This window comes from Pipistrellus hanaki, assembly GCF_964339955.1.
Source record: "Pipistrellus hanaki genome assembly, chromosome: 14".
Taxonomy (NCBI): Eukaryota; Metazoa; Chordata; class Mammalia; order Chiroptera; family Vespertilionidae; genus Pipistrellus; species Pipistrellus hanaki.
In genome coordinates, this window is record NC_140516.1 from 24,603,359 (window position 1) to 24,624,500 (window position 21,142).

General features: G+C 39.9%; 1 protein-coding gene across 5 annotated transcripts in view; it reads left to right on the forward strand.

Annotated features, from left to right (window-relative positions):
• Positions 1–21,142, forward strand: part of FAM13C (family with sequence similarity 13 member C) — a 120,803-nt gene that overhangs the window by 29,864 nt on the left and 69,797 nt on the right. For all 5 annotated transcript variants that reach the window (XM_084904809.1, XM_084904810.1, XM_084904806.1 and 2 more), the window contains one exon: positions 18,751–18,869. In XM_084904809.1, coding sequence (XP_084760935.1) covers positions 18,751–18,869 — 119 coding nt within the window. The remainder of the gene's footprint in view (positions 1–18,750; positions 18,870–21,142) is intronic.

The following is a 21,142-nucleotide window of genomic DNA, read 5'->3' on the forward strand; positions in this document are numbered from 1 at the left end:
TAAAGTTGTTCCAGGTTTTAAATGAGATATCCTTGTAAAGTACTTACTGTAATACCTGGAATTTAGTAAGAGCTCAATAAATATTAGAATGTTTGCTAATTGGTATGGTTATTATATTCTAGTGTGTGTGTGTGCGTGTGTGTGTGTGTGTGTGTGTGTGTGTGTGTGTGTGTGTGTGTATAGCCCAGGACCAAACCAGAGAGGGTTGGACCTGCATTGGGGGCTCAGAACTGTTGTACATTGAAATTGGGACTCAAACGTTTTTTGTTATTATGTTTTTTTCTAGTCTGCAGTTGTAAAATTAAAAAATAAAATAAACGGGGGAAAATAGTTATAGAGATAAAGAACCACTGAACAGACTGTCAAACTATAGCGGGAAGGCAAGGGAGGTTGCGGAGGGGGGGAGGGGGAGGGTTTTAAGACATCAACCAAAGGACTTGTATGCATGCATATAAACATCACCAATGGATATAAGACACGGGGGGGGGGGGGGTAGGGGAGGCTGGGAAGAGGTCAATGGGGGGGAAAAGGAGACATATGTATTACCGTATTTTTCGGACCATAAGACGCACCGGACCATAAGATGCACCAGTTTTTAGAGAAGGGAAATGAAGAAAAAAAGATTCTGAAACAAATAGTGTCCTAAAATATTTTATGTGCATTAAAACCCAACATCACAGTCATAAACACATGTAATCAACCCTGTAAAGTAAACAGCAGCATTTAGAACCATTTTAGAGCCGGGCAAGCACACAGAGACCACACAGAGCCGGGCAAGTAAAAAAACTTTTTTTTTACAGTATATGTGTAGGCTATATTTGGACCATAAGACGCAGGGACTTTTTCCCCCCCTCTTCTGGGGGGAAAAAAGTGCGTCTTATGGTCTGAAAAATACGGTACTATTTGTAATGCTTCAAGCAATAAAAAAAAAAAAAAGAAAAAGACTAAGCGACCATTAGAGTGGTTAACCGAATAACCAGTCGACCGGTTGCTATGACGTATACTGACCACCAGGGTTCAGGCACTCAATGCAGGAGCTGCTCCTTGGTGGTCAGTGTGTTCCCACAGCCAACCTCCCAAGGTCTCCCCCCACGCCCCCGGCCATCCCCGATCGCTGTCCTGGCCAAGGGACCCCCACCTGTGCATGAATTCATGTACTGGGCCTCAGTATTGACATAATGGTGAGACTGATAAGTTCCTATACTTCTAGGAAAAGACTTATTGTTTTGTGACCATGGTTACCAGTATCCATCAGAACCTGTTTTGCACCTGTTTAAGTTGATCAAAAGCAGCAATCCCCCATGCTTCACCAGTCCCCAGACAGCAGGCAACAGCGTAACTCTAGTGTGCACACTTCTGCAAGTTAGCCAGTCAACCACATGCTCACTCTAATTTTCCTTCTGCACCTATAGGTCAGCTAATACCTGAATATTCCAGCTTCTGAAGTTTTCCAGGACCTGAATGAGATAGTCTCTGCTTTGCTTAGGGAGAATGTTTGTTCAAGTGCAGTTCTCCCTTGCTTTGGCAAGCAATAAATTCAGCTCTTTGTTCAGATATTGAGTGGGCACCTGTCCCTTCAATGATGAAAATATGTATAGATGCTAAGGGAACTATATGGAAGAGTTCACAGGAGAAGTGACTTCTGGTCCAAGTTGTGCATTGGGAGTTTTAATTAAAGTAGAGAAAAATGTGGGGTAGGGACAGGTCTTCTGAGGGCACACACAGTGAGTGAAGGCATGAGTGATAATGGCAGTTGAAGGGCTGCCACCTAATGTGTCATCCCTGAACTGTAGGGTGTGCAGGGGTGAGGTGATGGAAACTAAACTGAAACAGTTTACAGGGCCTGGATTGTAAGGGCTTTGGTTTCCATCCTAGGGAGTTTTCTTCTTCTGGTGCTTCTCAAACATTTTTTGAAGTTTCTAGTCTTAACTGCAAAGGCAATTCAACTTTTACCATAAAAAGGAGTTTCTTTGAAATCTTCCTGTGTAGGGCATATTTGTCATTCTATTTTGGCTGCCTAGCATCTGAACTCAGTTGTTGTACTTGGAAAATTTCCCACAGAGGAAAAAAAGAAGAATCTTTTTGTTTCCACTGTACAAGCTGAAATGCCAACTTTTTCAGCCTCCCTTTCGGCTAGGACACGACCACAATCTGGGGTGGGAGTGGACGCAGAAAGAGAGGAGACTTGGGCTATGTGTGGTGGTTGTGGTGATGGTGCCCATTGTGAGTGTGTGGTGTGACTGGCGGAGACTGCAGAATCATGGCTTTCCATCCTCCTAAGATTCACATAATCCTAGCATCTTAATATTGCTGACATCAGAGTGCTCCTTGCAAGCAATGTTGTGATAGAGTTTGATAAGCAGCAGCATCTAATTTTTTCCTTTAAAAGTAAAATAATAAGATGCAGAGTTTTTGGTGGTTGCATAAGTATCCATGTGGGACCAGTTCTGAGCATAAGTTTGGCCTCATAGCCCAATGCCTAGTTCTTCAGAGCTTTGGGTTATTTCATAAGCTTTCTAGTAGATTCATTCTTTGCTTAAATTAGAGTTGTTTTTATCGATTTTTTTTTTCTTTTTTAGAGAGAGAGAGAGAGAGAGAATGAGGAAGGGAGAGGAATAGAGATATAGAAACATCGAAAAGACAGAAATATCCATCAGCTGCTTCCAGTATGCCTCCTACTGGGAATCGAGCCCACAACCCAGGCATGTACCCTGACCAGTAATCAAATTGGACATCTCCTGGTTCATGTGTCAACGCTCAACCATTGAGCAACACTGAGCTTGTTTTAAATTGTTTGAAGCTTAAAATTCTGACTAGTATATGCATGTCATTTTAAAAAATCTTTAGAATGCTGTTATTTATTAATATATTTATTTTAAAGGAAAATAATTTCCCCCTAAACTTTCACTTAAACTTGATGTCCTGAGAAACGATGGAAAGCTGATAACTCTTTATTCAACGAATTTTTATGGATAACCTCCATGTGATTTTATGGAGAATGAGTCCAGGTGGAGCTTTCACACCACATACATCTTGTGGGCTTGCGTGCTCCTGACACAGGGCCTAGTGCCTGCCTTTCCTATCCCTGCAGACTTGAGCCCAGTGTCAGATGGACAGTGCAGGCAATGGAGGGCTGGTAAGTATTTTAACTTTCTGATGTGCAGAATCATTTCTTATAGGCTTCCTCCAGTTATTCTCATCATGGTTCACTTGGTGGAAGAAATCTTGTCTCCCATAAGAGACAAGATTTTTTCCTGTATCTTGAAGGTCTGTAGAAATTCCTTTAGAGCCAGGAGCTGTGGCATTTTGTTCTGAGATGCTAGATATGCTAGATAGGAATGCTTTTGAATTCCTATGTTCTGGGTGGTAAACTCTTTCTATATTCCAGATAATTGTTGGATTTCCAAATTAAAAACTTCCTTAGTATGGGTGGTGCTACAATTAGTATTTGGGTCTAATCTATGTCAACATAAAAACGTTTTTGTGGATTACCTTTACTTGGAATATTCTATTCATTCCACATGTATCATTTGGTCTTATTGTGTAGATGGAAACATTCTTTTTAAATAGAGACCCCCTTTGAAGCAAAAACTTTACATACTTTACTTGCAGCTGAAGAGTTTGATAAAAGACTTAGAGGGAAACAGTCCTAAGCACTGTAAATTGGGAAATTAGACATAGAGGTTGTTTGTGTGTGCCTTTGAAAGATAGGGCATAGCCTCAGTGGTTCTCCTCTCTACATGATTATTATGTCTAACAATTTTTTATAAACGGTCATGTAAAAGACTTTAAAAGACCTCCTTTTTTGGGTTCTAGTTTGTGCTGATACTTTTGATGGAGGTCTTTTAAGAGGTAGTTACTATTTGCACCTTTGTGGAATGCTCCAAAGTCTAGTATCTGGGATATCACCAAGGGCACCTAATATTAAAGACTTGGCTTTAATAAAATGGATGAGAAGCCATAAAACAAATGAATGTCAAGCATTCACAAGATACCACTGTTTTTTTGTATGCCTATTCTCTTTAAATATCTTACAATAATTTTCTTGCCCTACTTTACTTTCTTACTGCTATTAATTTATTTTTAATTTAAGATAGTGCAGCACATAGTATTTTATTTCCACATCAATTTATTTCAAGTTATAAAATGCTTTTTAATATAAATTTCTGTCAAATCAAAATTTATCTAGGCCTTTCTGAGATAATATTATGTCCCCTCCTTTTTCCACTGCCTTTTATAACCTCCCTCAAAAACAAACAAACAAACAAAAAACCCCTAAAAACCAAAAGCAGAACCATATGTTTTGAAGATGGCAGAGATCTGATATTTCTATGGTTTTTAAAAGGAGAATGTTGGAATGATTTGATTCTCCTGCATGCTACCTGTTCCTCATATTGTGAGAACTCTTAGACTTTCTTCAAGTCCTCCATGACCGGCTCAACAGAACGAATGACACATGCCCCTTGTTAATACAGAAACATGTTTACAGCCCAGTGTTGGAAGCTGTGAAACACCCTTGTCTAATGCTGTGTTTTTGTTCAGCACTTGGATGGAGTTCTTGTTCTATAGCAAGACCTAAAGCTTTCATTTATTGAGAATTTGTAAGAAAAGGTCTGGGTTGAATTTTACATGACCATCTATAAAAAATTGTTAGACATAGTAATCATGTAGAGAGGAGAACCACTGAAGCTCCGCTCCAAGTCTTTCCAAGTACTTATATGCCCTCATTTAAGAAACATACTCGGTAAGTTATGCTAATAGATGGGAAAGCAATTTGAAAAGTTTATCTACCGCAAATGCAAGCTGCTGTTTCTATTTGGCCATTTCTTATGAAGTCAGTGAAACAGCTGTTCAAGGCCCTTTCCTAGGCCAGACTCTCTCAGCCTCATTCCAGTTACAGAAACGAGCGTGCAAGCAATGAGAAACTGGCTTTTCAGTCCAAATAATTTCCGGAAATTTCAACTGGCCTTTTTCTAAAATTAGTTCCAATCTTTAGAGTTTCAATGCTGTGGAAGTGTGTGTGTGTGTGTGTGTGTGTGTGACTACTCTCTAAGACCAGGCACTGGTACTCAGTGGACATGTTATGACTGACGGAATGAATCAACAAATACAGGGTGTCCCTCCAAAATGTATACACTCTTAACAACTGATAGTTCAATTTTTGAAAATGAAATATATTTTAATAAACACTGCCTTTATAATTATTTAAAGTGTGTGTATACATTTTGTTGGAACACCCTATATTTTGTAAGGTGCTGAAGCACTTTGAGAAAGTTAAAAAAAATGCAAGACAAAGACACTCTCCCTTGGAGTGCTCACATTTTTTAAAAATACATATTTTTATTGATTTCAGAGAGGAAGGGAGAAGGAGAGATAGAAATGTCCATGCCCCCCACCGGGGAATGAGCCAGAAACCCAGGCATGTGCCCCTGACCGGAATTGAACCCGGGGCCCTTCAGTCTTCAGGCCATCATTATATCCATTGAGCCAAACCAGATCGAGCCCTGTGCTCACATTTTAACTTGGGGGACTTAAGCCAAGCACACAGATTCTGTGTATACTGCAAAACAAGACTGTCCAGAATTAAACACACAGAGAATGAGAAGAGACTCCAGAGAGAAATAGGACTGTTTCTTTGTGGCCTCAAGTCATCAGAGGAGATGAGATTTGAGGGGGACCACCCAGGATCCATGCATTTTTGTATTTCCCCCAAAATTCATACATTGAAGCTCTAATCCCCAATGTGATGGGATTTGGAGATGGGGCCTTTTATCAATTTCAGAGAGGAAGTGAGAAGGAGAGATAGAAATAATTTGATTATGAGAAGATTCGAGAGTGTGCTTTCTTTCTCTCTGTGTCATAAGGCAAGAAGGCATATATCTGTAAACCAGGGTGAGGGTCCTCACTGGAAACTGAATTGGCTGGCCCCTGGTGTTGGATTTCCTAGTGACCAGCACTGCAATAAATAAATTTCTATTGTTTAAGCCAGTTTATGGTATTTGTGTTATAGCAGGCTGACCTGACTAAGATAAGATATAAATAAGACGGGAGTAAGGTGGGCATTCCTGGAATCAGGAAATTGCACTGGAATGAGGTCAGGGTGCAAAGGGATCTCCTCAGAATATATTTTGTGTCCTATGGTGCTCTTAGTTTTGTAGATTCAATCTTCCATTAATATTATAGAAGATCAGAAATGGGGAGGAATCTGTATTGACTTAGCAACTTGAACTTTCTTCTTCTCCTTCCCCTTGTCTTCCCTCTTCTCCTCCTCTCCTCCTCTCTCCTCCCCTCCCTCTCCCTTTCCTCCTCATTCTCCTTCTCCTTCATTTTTGTTATTTTCCCGAGTGATAATCTGCTTTGCTTGTCACAATAGCCCCACAGCTAGAACTATCCCTGGCACTGTAGATACTATTCAGTAAATATTTTAATAAGTTGCCATCAAGGAACCACAGTTTGTTAATGACTAGAATTGGGAGGCCCCCTTTGCCCAACTGCACACTAGTTGTAGCACTTTCCCTGCGTTTGAGGATCTCTGATTTTCCTTGTGCTTTACACAAGTGAAGAAGCTCCGGGAACAAAGATAATTGTTGTGATGGTAATTTTGGATTTTCTCATGATTGCCTTTGGGAATAGAAGAATAATTTGATTCTTACTGAACGAAATAAAATAAACAAGGGAGCTTGTGAAATAAAACATTGAAGGATATTTGAAAACAAAGAATAACAGACATAGTTTAATAATTTCAGAAAATAACATGGTAGACATTCCATAGCAACAGACTGTTCACTTTCTCCGTGAAAAGGGTAATAAAAGCTGGTTTTTCCTTGGAAGGTAATGCTGTAGAATAAATGGTATTTAAAGGGAGATGATTTAAAATATACATAACTATTTAATTTTTATTAAAATAACAGAAATTAGCACTTCTGATTTTTAAAATTACACTCATCTTTTAAAAGTCAAAATAAGTCACTAGCTTCTGCAATAAGCTTGACAGGCCATTTGGCTGAGAAGGGAGTACAGACTTGATGAAGGTGGCCTTTCGCCTGTCCCCCATGCCTCTGCTCTGTGGTTATGACCAAGCACTGGTAGGAAAGCTTAGGCTTGTGTTGCCATATTTATAGGTGTTGACTCCCTGCTCCAGTTATCCCATTTGGTCATTATTCTTTACAGTATATTTTTATTGATTTCAGAGAGGAAGGGAGAGGGAAAGAGAGAGAGAGAGAGAAACATCAACAAAGAGAGAAAATCATTAATCGGTTGCCTCCTGTATACCCCACACTGGGAATTGAGCCCACAGACTGGGCATATGCCCTGACCAGGAATCGAATGATGATCTTCTGGTTCACATGTTGACAGTCAACCACTGAGTCATGCCAGCTGGGAGGTCATGATTTTTGATTCCTTGCTGAAAATTATGTATCTCTTATTTCCTTTTGTTTAGCATTTTAATTTTTATTGGGGATGACATTAGTTAATAAAACTGTATAGGTTTCAGGTGTACAAATCTATCATACATCATCTGTATATTGTATTGAGTGTTCACCACCCCAAGTTAAGTCTCTTGCCATCACCATTTATCTCCACCTTTACCTTTTCCTACCTTCCCCCACCCAACTTTTCCTCTGGTAATCACCATATTGTTGTCTATGAGTTTTTTGTTTTTGTTTTTTGCTTAATCCTTTAAATTTTTAATATAAAGAATGTTATATATTTTTTAAAATATATTTTATTAATTTTTCACAGAGGGGAAGGGAGAGGGACAGAGACTTAGAAACATTGATGAGAGATAAACATCGACCAGCTGCCTCCTGCACACCTCCTACTGGGGATGTGCCTGCCACCAAGGTACATGCTCTTGACCAGAATCTAACCTGCGACCCTTCAGTCCTCAAGCCAATGCTCTATCCACTGAGCCAAACCTGTCAGGGAGAGAATATTATATATCTTTATTAAAATTTAATATAAGCAGACTGTAAGAAAAAGTGGCACCTATTTTATTTTATTTATTTTTATTATTTCAGAGAGGAAGGGGGAAGGTGAGAGAGAGAGAGAGACATCAATGATGAGAGAGAGTCTTTGATCAGCTGCCTCCTTCATGCTCCACACTGGGGATGGAGCCCAAAATCTGGGCATGTGCCCTGACCAGGAATTGAACCGTTAGCTCCTGGTTCATAGGTCGGCACTCAACCACTAAGCCATGCTGGCCAGGCATTGGCACCTATTTTTAAAGAACACCATCTTCAGACAGAAGTCATATAGTTAAGTGCATTTATACAATATTTAATGTTTCTTTTTTTGTTTTACCCTTAGTTAAAATACCTTAGCATCCCATTCATTAAGATATATGTAGGGTCAGGCAATAAGCTTTTACTTAGCATTTTCTTCCCATTTCTCTTTCTTGGTCTTCTTTGTAATCTCCTTCCTATCTGCTTGTCTCTTAAATGTTTTAAAATGAAGCATTCTTGCTTAAATTATACAAGCAACACATACTTGTTAAACAGTTCAAGCAATAGAGCAGTTTATAACAACATGCTTTACAAAAAACAAGTACACAATTATGCATACATATTTGGTCTTCTCTTTCACCTCTGTGCATGAGCTCTCACTATATATATTATGTTGCAGCTTGATTTTTAACAACATAAGTGTTCTCTTCCAGGTTTTCTCTCCTTTCTCTGCTCTCTCTGAATGGTGTTATACAACTTGTAGTTTAGTCATCTTCCATGCTCATTTTCAAATATTCCCAGCCCTTGGTCTGCTTCTGGGACTCCAGCTCATCTATCATTGTCTACTTGGATACCTTATGGACACTAATACCCAACTCTTCCTGAACACTCTTCCTCTTCCTGATTCCATCTCAGGAGCAGCAATATCATTCACCCCCTTTTCCAAGCTGAGGAGTTGGCATCATCTTCAGTTTTCTTTCTCAATTCAACCATATCATATCAATCACCCAGGCCTATTGTTTCTACCTTTTTAATATCTTTTAAATCAGTTTTCTTCCTGGTAACAACTCTGTATTGCCAGTCACCACTTGCTTAGGGTGCTCTAATGATCTTACTGCCCTCTCTCCTTTCACTTTCCCTCTTCACCTTCTAATTTCTTTACCTCATAGGCCCAGATGATCTTTCTCCAGTGCAAATCTAGACGTGCCTTGTAATATTCGGCGACTTGCCATTGCCTTCGGAATGAAGCCCACACTTTTTAAGACTTTCAGAGTTCATATGACCTGGCCTCCGCCCTGTGCCTGCCTGCCTTGTTGGTCACCACCCCCAGCTTTGTTTGATTCTAACCCCAAACAGTCAGTCACTTGAGTTCCTTGAACATGCCATGTTCTCACTGCACATGCTTGCCTTGGGACTGAGTTTGCTATCATTCCTGTATGTTCCCAGAGCATCTTGTCAAGTCTCTACTCTCTTCTCAGCCAAGTGGCCTGTCAAGCTTATTATAGAAACTAGTGACTTCTTTCAACTGTTGAAAGATTACTATTATTTTAAGAATCAGAAGTGCCAATTTCTGTGATTTTTTTAATATAAATTGAATATGTATGTACTATTATATTTTAAATCATCTCCCCTTAAATACCATTTCCTATAGTACTTCTTCAGGGATACTTCTCCTACAAACTGAGTTTGGCATCATTCCTGTATGTTTCCAGAGCATCTCACACTTAACTTTCTCCTATTGTAACACTGGTAATACTATACAGTAAATGCCTGTGTTTGGCCTGTGTCACACCCTCCTTCCTGCCTCCCCCCCTCCCCTTGCCAGTAGCATCAACATCATTGCCAGGACTAGAGTGAGAGCTCCCTGAGGGCAGGAACTAGGAAGAGCATAGAATGTAGCACCCAATGGGGACCACATGTTTGAGTGATGAATGAATGTACGGTAGTCAGAAATCCATAGAACTGAAGGGATGGCCTGTTCCAGAATCCCCAGTTATAATGGTTACATCAGAAACTCCACACACCTTGAGGAATCAGGCTGGTTCAAAGGTGAGGATAAACATTTTTTGAGGCCTGAGCATGGCATTTTGGGATACCAGTGCTTTAGGGAGTAGAGCAAAATGATCATGAACGGAATCTGTCTTTTGCTTTCCTACAAGCTTTGTCCTGTTTGGGACCTTCTGTAGACTTAGCGACACATTATAATTGGAGTGAGTGGGAGACTTGGAGGCTTGTACAAGTCCTGAGTCCTCAGTGAGGCAAAAGTAGAAATGTGAGAATTCTTGGAGTGAGGGAGAGGGAGATAGATTTTGCACAGTCACAACACTCAGGGCGGCAAAAATTGCCCTCTCACAGCTGGTTAATTCTTCCACTCCCCACCTGCCTCCATCCCAAGTTTGTGCAAGCTCATTAAAGGAAGACCTTTCTTTCTTTGTGAATCTCTCTTACCGCAGAGTCTCTGTAACCTTTATCCAAAAGCTATAAAGGGAAAAAATAAATACTACCATTAAGAATCCATATGCTTCATGACTCTCTTTTAAACTTTATTATGTGCTCTGTTGATTATACACTTGAATACTACCCACCCCAGCTGTTACATTTTGTTAAACGTGACTGTGTTCATGCTGATTTGCATAGGATTCTTCTCAGCTCTACAGTGATAAAGTTAATTTGTATATCGGGACCCAGCAAATGGAGACCGCTGCAGTGGCCCAGCCCACATCACCAATCTAAACCAGTTAGCCCACACTTACTGGAAATACCTGTCCAGGCAATTTAATTAATCACAATTCTCCAGCTCAGCTTTAGCTGGTTTACCTTCCTTTGGAGACTAGGACCCGCTAGCCCAGTGTTTCCCAAACTTCTCTCATGATGAGAATCACCTGGTGGAGTTGTTAAAACACAGATTCCTGAATCCCAACTAAGAAGTGCTAAACTAGAATTTTTGAGAACATATAGGTAAAATTGCATACCTAACTTAGTGCTCTGTATATAAAATCTGTCTTAGAGCACTAGTATTTTATTTCCACATCAATTTATTTCAAGTTATAAAATGCTTTTTAATATAAATTTCTGTCAAATCAAAATTGATTTTTGAGAACATATAGGTAAAATTGCATACCTAACTTAGTGCTCTGTATATAAAATCTGTCTTAGAGCACTAGTTAAGTATACAATTTTACCTATATGTTCCCAAAAATTCTAGTTTAGCACTTCTTAGTTGGGATTCAGGAATCTGTGTTTTAACAACTCCACCAGGTGATTCTCATCATGAGAGAAGTTTGGGAAACACTGCACTAGCCTTAAAAGGAAATCCCTGACCCCCAGCCAATCATGCCCTGCTTCCATGTTACCACTTCTGAATAAAACTCGCTCTTGCCTAACATTCTTCTGGAAGAGCGTCTCACGGCTTGTGTGGGCCTGAACGCCCCAATCCATGGATTGTTTTCCCTTGAATAATGGATGTCAAACTCATCACTGAATTGTTTAGCTTTGTTATTTGACCGTTTGGCACTTTGATGAGACCCACAGGCAGAGGATTCTGGGATGGTTCCTTGATGCAGGTGAAGGTGCCCTGGGAACCTTTTGGTTCACTGCCTCTTGGGCCACCCTCAGGGAACTCCGGTAAGCTTCTCGTGGATGAAACTCCGCTTATTTGTCGTTCTGAGCTCTTTGAATTTGTTTGTTCCAATATTTCCAGGTGGAAAACTGAGTGTGAGAGACTCCAGAAATCCCAGAATCCCTCCATTCGGGAAGAGCACTGAACTTCCCCCAATCCATGGATTGTATTCCCTTGAATAAGGGGCATCAGACTCATCACTAAATTTGTAGTTTTGTTATTTGGACTCTGATTTTGGGTTTTAAAGTTTGAATTTAGGATCTGAGTTCTCTGGCTCACTCAAGTGATACCGTGTGACCCCCTATTTTATGTAATTTTGAATTAAATATTGAATACAAAGTAATAAGATTCACATGCAAATGATTTAAATTATTGAAGTTCCCTCACATCTATCAAGATTTGCATAATTCCAAAGCCCTTTGGGTGTACTGAGTAATAAGCTGTGTTTATTTTTATTGAAACATTTCCTCTTTAGCTAGTGAACAGAAATCCCCAATTTCTTCTGTCATGGGAATATTCTTAAATTACACAAATCTCAGTCAGATTTTGCAGGGTCTTCAGGAGGGCATCTCTTGCATAAAAGACAATTTGGCCGTGGTCAGTCCCCTGTCTTGTCTGCACTTGTTTATCGCCACTGGGGAAAACTGGTAAAGAGTGAAACCCACCTTGTAGTTTTAAGTGAAGAAATAGAGGTGTTTTGTTTTGTTTTGTTTTTTAAAGTGCCTAGTTTAGTGGCTGGTGTTGATCAGGCAGTCAGTGAATGTTATTTGATTTGGGAAGTGGGTAAGATAGACAACATAATTTGAATGTCTGTTTCCTACTAGAAATGCTCACAACTGTAAGCAGTAAACTGGGGGATATCTCTGTATCACAGATAAGGAAACAGGATCAGAGGAGATCCTGCTTTGGATTTTGAACCAATACCAGTCTTCGTCCATGATTTATTTTATTTCTGGGCTGAAATGGTGACTAAGGTTGGTAGACATTCTTTAAAAAAAAAAAAATAGGTCTGAAGAAACAGTTCTCTCGGTCTCCTGTTTCATAAAGGGCCAAGATACTTTAAATACAGGCATTACTCGTTATATTATTCTTATTAGCTCTATTGCACTTCACAGATGTTAGGATGCTGTGTTTGTTTTTTTTGCAAATTGAAGGCAGGACCCTCCACCAGCAAAAAGGTTACAAGTTGCTTTTTGCAGTGGTCTGGAACTGAACCCACAATATTTCAGACGTGACTTTTTAAAATATTTTTTTTTATTGATTTCAGAGAGGAAGGGATAGGAAGAGAGAGAGAGAGATAGAAACATCAGTGATGAGCGAAATCATTGATTGGCTGCTTCCTGTACGCCACTCCCTTGGGGGGGGGGGGTTGAGCTTGCAACCCAGGTGTATGCCCTTGACTGGAATCAAATCTGGGACCCTGCAGTCCACAGGCTGACGCTCTATCCACTGAGCCAAACCAGGTAGGGCCACATAATTTTTATTTTATTTTATTTTATTTTAAAAAAATATATTTTATTGATTTTTTACAGAGAGGAAGAGAGAGGGATAGAGTTAGAAACATCGATGAGAATCATCGATCAGCTGCCTCCTGCACACCCGAAACCAAGGTACATGCTCTTGACCGGAATCGAACCTGGGACCTTTCTGTCCGCAGGCTAATGCTCTATCTACTGAGCCAAACCGGTTTTGGCGGGCCACACAATTTTAAAGGGAAATTTATATCAGCTCATCCAGGTCCTCCTTCTAATTATTTAAGTGAATATAATAATCCAACAGTTCTTTTAATCAGGAGTAGAGGCCTTTAAAATTCCCAAATTCAAAAGGTCTTGAAGCCACTTTTACAGACAAATTCAGGTCTAAGGTGAAAAGTGTTTATCTGTAACAAACACCCTATCTATTCCTAGGGTGATTAGATAGATTTATAAAACTTTTCCTTGTTTAATCTAAGCGCTGAATACCTATGATTTTCTAAACGATGGAGATATCAGCAGTATTAATCATTACTATTAGAGCTCTTGGGGAGAACATGCTCTCATAAATACAAGGTACTGTTATTAGCAGTGGAGTGATTAGTTATAAAAGCATTTAATTAAAAATTTAAGCCAGCAGTTGAAGAAAACATTTTTTTTTATCAGTTTTGGAATAGAATGGACACAGATAAAACCTCAAGGCAGAGAAGATGAAAAAAGTTAATGTTTTGGCTGAACACAGTTTGGAAGCAAGATTTAGAGGATGCATTTGTCCTTGAGGCCCAAGGGTAACATTATGACTTGGGCAAGCTAGAAAAGATGGGCAAGGACTGGGATTAGGACGGAACATTTTCTTTCTCTAGGTCTTGCATTTGTATGAAACGGGAACCTGTAAGGGCCTGAAAGTAGTGGCCGTGCCATTGGATCCAAACTAGTAGTTCTCTCAGGTTCTACACGAGTCAGCTGAACTCATTGAAATCCTAACAAGGACAAAATGTATTTCACAGTTTCTTCTTAGGGGCAGTTAATTTTTCCTTACCTGGGCTGGGGTTTTGAGCCTCTCAACATAATAGGCAGCTTCTCTCCTAGCCTCTGCTTATGAATCAGAACATAACCTAAATAACGTTTGTTTTATGGACAGTTTTCTCATGAAATACCTCGGAGCTTAGTCATTTTGATTGTCCCTGCATGCAGCAAAGAAGAAACAAATCAATGAGGCTGGCCTTGGGGGGAGCTGAGTCAAAGGGAGAGGAGGATGGCTGGGAGCAAGTGCCCATCCAGGCTGCACCTGGCCATGTGGCAGGAGGACAGCCTGGAGGAGAAAGTTTTGGCTTCTCCTTTCCCCAATCCCCTTGGTCAGCTTGGATCTGACCATTTGTTGCATTAACACAGAAGTAAGCAAATTAGAGTCTTTCCTCTTGCACTTTAGTCTTTGAAAAAAACTAGATTTTAAAAGTTCTTTGGGGACAGGAATATGTCATTCACTATATAACCCCCTTAACTATTAACATCCTTGGTATGTAGTAGGTGGTTTCTTTTTAAGTATAAGTATCTTAAGCATTTCAAGATAAACACTCTGTTTTAATGTTCTAGAATTTCTGTGCTGCGTGTTACAGCAGATTCCGAGCAAAGGTGTAATGAAGCTTAAGTGGGCAAAGGTAATCCGATCTTCTCTTTATATCTTGTCCAGATGTTGTCACCTGGGGTAGGAGGTGGGAGAATGTTAACTCTCAATCATCCACAAGTACCTTCTGTAGCATAAGAACTTTCTTTGGTAGTCCTCGTTAACCTTGTCACTGGTCAGGTGGTGGAGTCCAACTGAAATAGAGATGGGAGCTCACCAAGAGCGTGTGTCCTGCTTTCCCATGTGTCTGGCTAAGTCTCTCTTACAGAACCAGATGATTATGGTGGAGCATTATGGTTCTCATTTTGTATTTTTCCTTTTATATCCTTATGAATAAGTGGTAACTGGCAATATAACACTTTGAAGGCTATTGTTCTATTAATTCAATAATTATGGTATTCCCTTACTGTTTGCCTTCCTTCTTTGGGGGAAAGCATACAATTATTTTTAAAAACTGGGGTAAATAGGATTGTGGTTCACTACCCTGTTTTCTCTGAGGTTACTGAGTCTCCCATATTAGACTTTTGAAATTGCTTTTTCTTTTCTTTTTTCTTTTTTTTTTTTTAATATATTTTATTGATTTTTCACAGAGAGGAAGAGAGAGGGATAGAGAGTTAGAAACATCGATGAGAGAGAATCATTGATCAGCTGCCTCTTGCACACCCCCTACTGGGGATGCGCCCGCAACCAAGGTACATGCCCTTGACCGGAATCGAACCCGGGACCTTTCAGTCCCCAGGCCGACGCTCTATCCACTGAGCCAAACCGGTCCCGCGAAATTGCTTTTTCTTGTGTGTCTCCTTGATAAGACTTTTTGTGTGTGTATCACTCATAGTAGCATGCTCTCTGCTGGGCATGCTAAGTAGTTCCTTGATGTGAACACACACATCTTTTACATTTCTCATAGCTGACTACATCTTAAAATTTATGGAAACATTTAATATGGCATTTCCCTCCCCCAAAGCTGTTATTTAATCAAACTAAAGGTCACTTTTATAATTTATAGTATCTTAGAATACATGAAAGGTAGTGGTGTTTTAGTTATCTGTAGCTGTGTAACAAATAACAATTTAAAAAAAAAAACTTTTAAAAGTAATAATTTATTACCTCTTACAGTTTCTGTGAATCAGGAATTCTCTTAGGGACAATAGGGAGGCCTTGTCTCTGTTCCATGCTGTCTGGAGCCTCAGCTGGAAGACCTGTAGCCTCCAAGTTAGAATCGTCTGAAGGCTGACCCCAGGTGAACTTTGCAGGGGCTATTAGTTGACATAGGACTATTCCATGAAGAGACAAGTGAAAATATTTATTCTTTTTCTTATGAACAAAAGAACTGTCAAACTCATAGGGGCTTTGGAAGGATGAAACCATTTGACATTTTCTGAGATGGGCTGTACTTGGGCTCTGATCTCAGGGGGTTTGAAGATCAGCACTTAGGAGGCTGACCTGATATTTTTTTCAATGGAATGGGCAGCGTTATAGTTAAGCCTGTATTTTGCATCAGGGTCTACTCTAAGCATGTCAAACTCAAAGGCTAACATGGGCCAAATAAACAAAGTTTAAGTTTATGTGGCCCACAAGAAAACCAAAAGCTTTAATTTTCATAGAAATGTAGGTGTATTTTAATAGAGACATGCTGATACAAAGGGTTGAAATAAATGAGTAATTGTTAACATAAAGTAATAGAAAATTTTAATAAAGATTAATATTTTTTCTTGAATACTAACTTACCAGACACTGAATAACTGCACAAATTAATAAGCGTAACACAAATAAACCTATTTTTCTTGTTCTCTGAAAGTGAAATATTTCCTGTTGTGTACACCAAACAAGTCAGTCCAAGACTAATGATGTGGCAATTGGCTGCTAAAATATTCTCTGCTGGTCTTAGTGGGTAGAAATGGAACTTCTGCATGTAAGGCACATAAGGGAAATGAATGCAACACCATTTTAGTCATCAGTCATTAGTGAATGTTGTAGCTTGTTATTAATAATTATGTATAACAGGATATTTTAAAAAAAGTTATGAAATTTTTATTAAAATATTTCTTAGATACTGTTATATTGGCTGGGCCATAAAAATACTCATTGTGAGCCATAGGCGGCCCGCAAGTTTGACATGCTTATTCTACTCTCTTGATTGGTATTCAGGATGACTTATACCAAACTCCTTACTACTTCTTTCCCACCTCTCCATGCCAGGTCGAAGTTTTAAACTCTAGGTGGGCAGAAAAAGCATTGCTGACAGTGCCATTTATTTCCTCAGGGACTTGCTTGTCAGCTGTCTGCAAATACTCCTTATCCACCCAGGCCGGAGAAATGGTTCTGTTTCTGCAATGATTTGATATCTCAGCCTTGAGTAGATTAAGGCAGCACTTTTTCTAAAGTAAATTGTAAAATCCAGAGAAGTCCAGGAGTTTGTGGCCTCTTACCCGGCTAAACACTTTGTGGGTTCAAAGGATTAGATAAAATATTGTTCTTGAAAATAAAGAAAAACAAAAGCAAACAAATAACCCAAAAGGGTAAAGTTTTAATAAAATGGTAATTTTTTTCTTAAAACATTTTAGAGATTAAAAAGAAGGCCATTTCTTTAGGCCTTCATGTATTGAGGCTTCTAAATACGATGTTTAAAATAATATCATTATTTGTATAGAAACCTGAAATAAGAATTCCACCACAAAAATAGGTTTGCTTTTGCTGAACTTACTCTTAACACTGTTGCAGAAATTTGCGCATCATGGAGATTTTTATAAAAGGAATAGTATCATGAAGAGCTCCCATCGACTGTATGCCTCCAGTTGGCAGGCACTGAGAGAGGTTCAATAAGGTCTTGTTCAATGACCTTATGAGCTTGGAGCATTATTCCCATTTTACAGACAAGGAAACTGAGTTCTACTTAGCAAGTAGCAAGCAGAACTTATTTCACTTAAACTGTTGTTTAGGGCAATGTGGCCAGCATTTGGGTAGCTATAGAAATTTTCACAGCATCTACAAAGTCTAGGGAGCTAGTATCTACTTTGATGTGAAATGTCCTCTTGCCTGAAGCTAGGGCTTTAGAAAAATTGAATTAAAGAAAGGATCTTGGCAGGCCTACTTCATTGCTTTTTCTCAGCTCTGCTCCACATAACCCCCAATTTAGCCCTCTTATTGGAAGGCAAATCGAATTTTGTTGTAGAAGCTTGTGACGACTGTTTGGAAAATAGCTCCACCAAATTATTCTAGTATTTCAGAAAATGACTTCTGAGACACCTGACATACTGGCACAAGTACTGACTCACCCACAACCTAATAGAGCTTGCCCTATAGTGCCCCACAGTATACTGCACTGTCAGACCCAGATTCATGGTGCCACTTGAATATTTTGACTGCAAGATTATCGCCACCAGATTCTGAATTTGTCACTGGTTTTGGCTTTAGTATTTCATTTATTAGGTAAAGAGAGGCTACTTTATTTGTCAGAGGTTTGACCTTGCTCAAAGACTCTAGTGGTTCACCTGCTGAACATATACAAATTTTTCTTTTTTGGTTTGTGTGTCCTTGTGTTGAATCCAGATTCATATTAGCTTGGGTGTCTTTATGATATTCTCTAGAGAATTTAGCATTATGGTTTCTTTCCTAAATTAGTAGATTGCAAAATAAAATAACCAATGTAGCAATTTCTTTGGATGCAGTGTAGCTAATGGCAATAGTGTGTGTGTGTGTGTGTGTGTGTGTGTGTGTGTGTGTGAACATTCATACATGTTTTGTTTTTGCAAAAATGATCATATCCTATAAGTACTATTCTATAAATTATATTTTCACACTTATTGATTAAATATGCTTTTAAAATGTCGTTTTAATGTGGTATGACTATATCTTTTGAAATGAGGCTATTTTATTATTATATTTTTCTTCTGTTATCTTGCAGCAACTTACTGATAGAAAGAGGCTTTGTAAATTTGAGGTCACTTACTAGCCCCCTGCCCCCACTACTATTTGGTAGCACGTGTTGTGTATTGCTGCTCCGCTGCCCGGAGACCTACCCCAGCCTAGGAACGCTGTGAAACTGATGGCTGCTGAAAGCTCATCTACTTCTGCTGTTTCTTCTTACAGGACACGGAGCATGCAGCCCCCAGCCCGTCGGAGTGTCGGGGGAGAGCAGGAACGCCAGCTCATGAGAGTCCACAAAACCACACATTCAGAGGCCAAGAAGCAGTGTGGCTTCAACCAAGGTGGGCCCTTTGGTGTCAGAAGTCCCCCTGTGCCTGGGGTTTCTTCCTGTATGCTTGCCACCCCCACAGTAGGACCTAGGCTTCCTCACTTTTGTTGACAATTTCTTACGGTCTGTAAAAGCTGCTTAGGGGGCTGGGAGTATCACTGATTCTGAGTTTAAGAGAAATGTAAATAACCTACTTTCTCTGCCTGCAGTTTGAAGATTACCAGCCTTAAGACCCAGAGAGGAATGGAGCTAGTCCTGCCCTTGGAGGGAAGCCATGATTAGGCTTGCCTCTGTAATAACGATAGAGATGACAGTATAGATGGCAAGCCAATTGCTTTTCACGGGTTATATCATATAGTCTTCAGCCCTTACTCATAGCCCCATTTCACAGAGGAGGAGCCTGAGGCTGGCAAATTAAGGTATTGGCCTGTTGTTGCACAAGTGAAAAGAGCTGAACCAGAATTTGAACCGACAAATGTCTAATTATGGCATAGCAGGTGTGGCTTCTGTGCTGATCCGAGTAGGCACCAGCGCTTCTGCTAGACCTGCTGGACCGAGGGCAGGGACGTGGGTAGAAAGCTGTCTACAGCAAGGTTGGCACCACATTCTGATGGGAGCTCGGCATTGCAGCTGTCTGTGGAACATCTCTTCTAGAAGTAAACAGAAGAAAGAATTCAACCACTAGTGTGTCAGCTGTCTTTGTAGGATCTTGTGTACGGTGTAATCATAGCCCTGACTCAGTGGAAAGGGAGTTCGGTGCTTCTGAGCATGACCTTTAGAAATTTTTTTCCTAGGGTTTCAGAGTCTACATGAATCAACAATAACAGGGAAGATTGTGCAATGTGATTGTGCTTTTAAATATCCAGCATACTAAATTTAGAATCATAGAAACCCAAAGAGTTAGAGGGTGCCCCAAAGTAAGATGATCCAGAATCCAGTTGGATTCACAGGCACCTTTCATCGCCCTCTTCACAAGTTGCCGTCTCTTGTCTGTTTATTCTTACTTGACCTCAGGCCAGGTAAGACTCAGCCTTACTGATGAGGACATTCTCTGTCCTATTTAAGGCATTATTGTAACAGAGCTGTTTGGGGCTGACTGGGGCCAGTTTAGGCAGTAATCCTGTCTGCACCCTGCCTCCCCGCACCGACCAGACTGGTGACTCTCTCAGCCTGAATAAAGCCAACTATATTCACATACATATTTTTAAAAAATATATATTTTATTGATTTTTTTACAGAGAAGAAGAGAGAGGGATAGAGAGTTAGAAACATCAATGATGAGAGAGAATCATCGATCAGCTGCCTCTTGCACACCCCCACTGGGGATGTGCCCGCAACCAAGGTACATGCCCTTGATCGGAATCGAACCCGGGACCTTTCAGTCCACAGGCCGATGCTCTATCCACTGAGCCAAACCGGTCTTGGCTCACATACATATTTCAAAAAAGTAAAAAATAATAATAATAAAAGGCCAAAAAAAATCCACTAGATAATTTTTATTTGTGTATAGAATTATGATAGCCCTTTGGAGTGGATATTCCACAGAAGCTGATGGGAGAAAATAGTATTAGCAATTAACCTTCTCAAACTTAAAATTACTTTAGCCCTGGCTGGTGTTGCTAAGTGGTCAGAGCATTGGCCTGCTCACCAAAGGGTTGAAGGTTTGATTTCCTGGTCAAGGGCACATACCTGGGTTGCAGGTTCAATCCCTGTCCTGGTTATGGCAAGCCTGGGAAGCAACCAATTGATTTTTCTCACATTCATGTTTCTCTCTCATTCCCTCCCCCCTTCCCTCTCCTGCTCTCTCACTCTTCCCTCCCCATTTTTTCCACTCTCTTTAAAAATAAAAGGAAAAAGTATCCTCTGGTGAGGATAAATAACAACAACAAAAGTCAATAAAAAAACAACACACAATGTATATTCTATATACAGTGAGGAAGGTAAATAGTGATATTACTGTTATCACTCTTACAGAGGGCAAGTCAGATATTTAATAGGATTAAGTGATAGGTATCATTCACATACGAGAAGTAAGACTAAGAGTATTGAATTAGGACCCCCAGATAAGGAAACACAGAGGGAAGTAACTCTTACTTTGAGGGTAGGAAAATAAGTTTTATTCAGATTCGCAAAGATGTATGGCACCTTTTTTCAGAAAAAAAGAGATACGCGCGCACACACACACACACACACACACACACACACACTAGTTTTGTATAAAATTTAGGAGGTTACAGAGCTCCGCCACATGTCAGGGAAAGGAACCAGATATAAGGTTATCGGCAG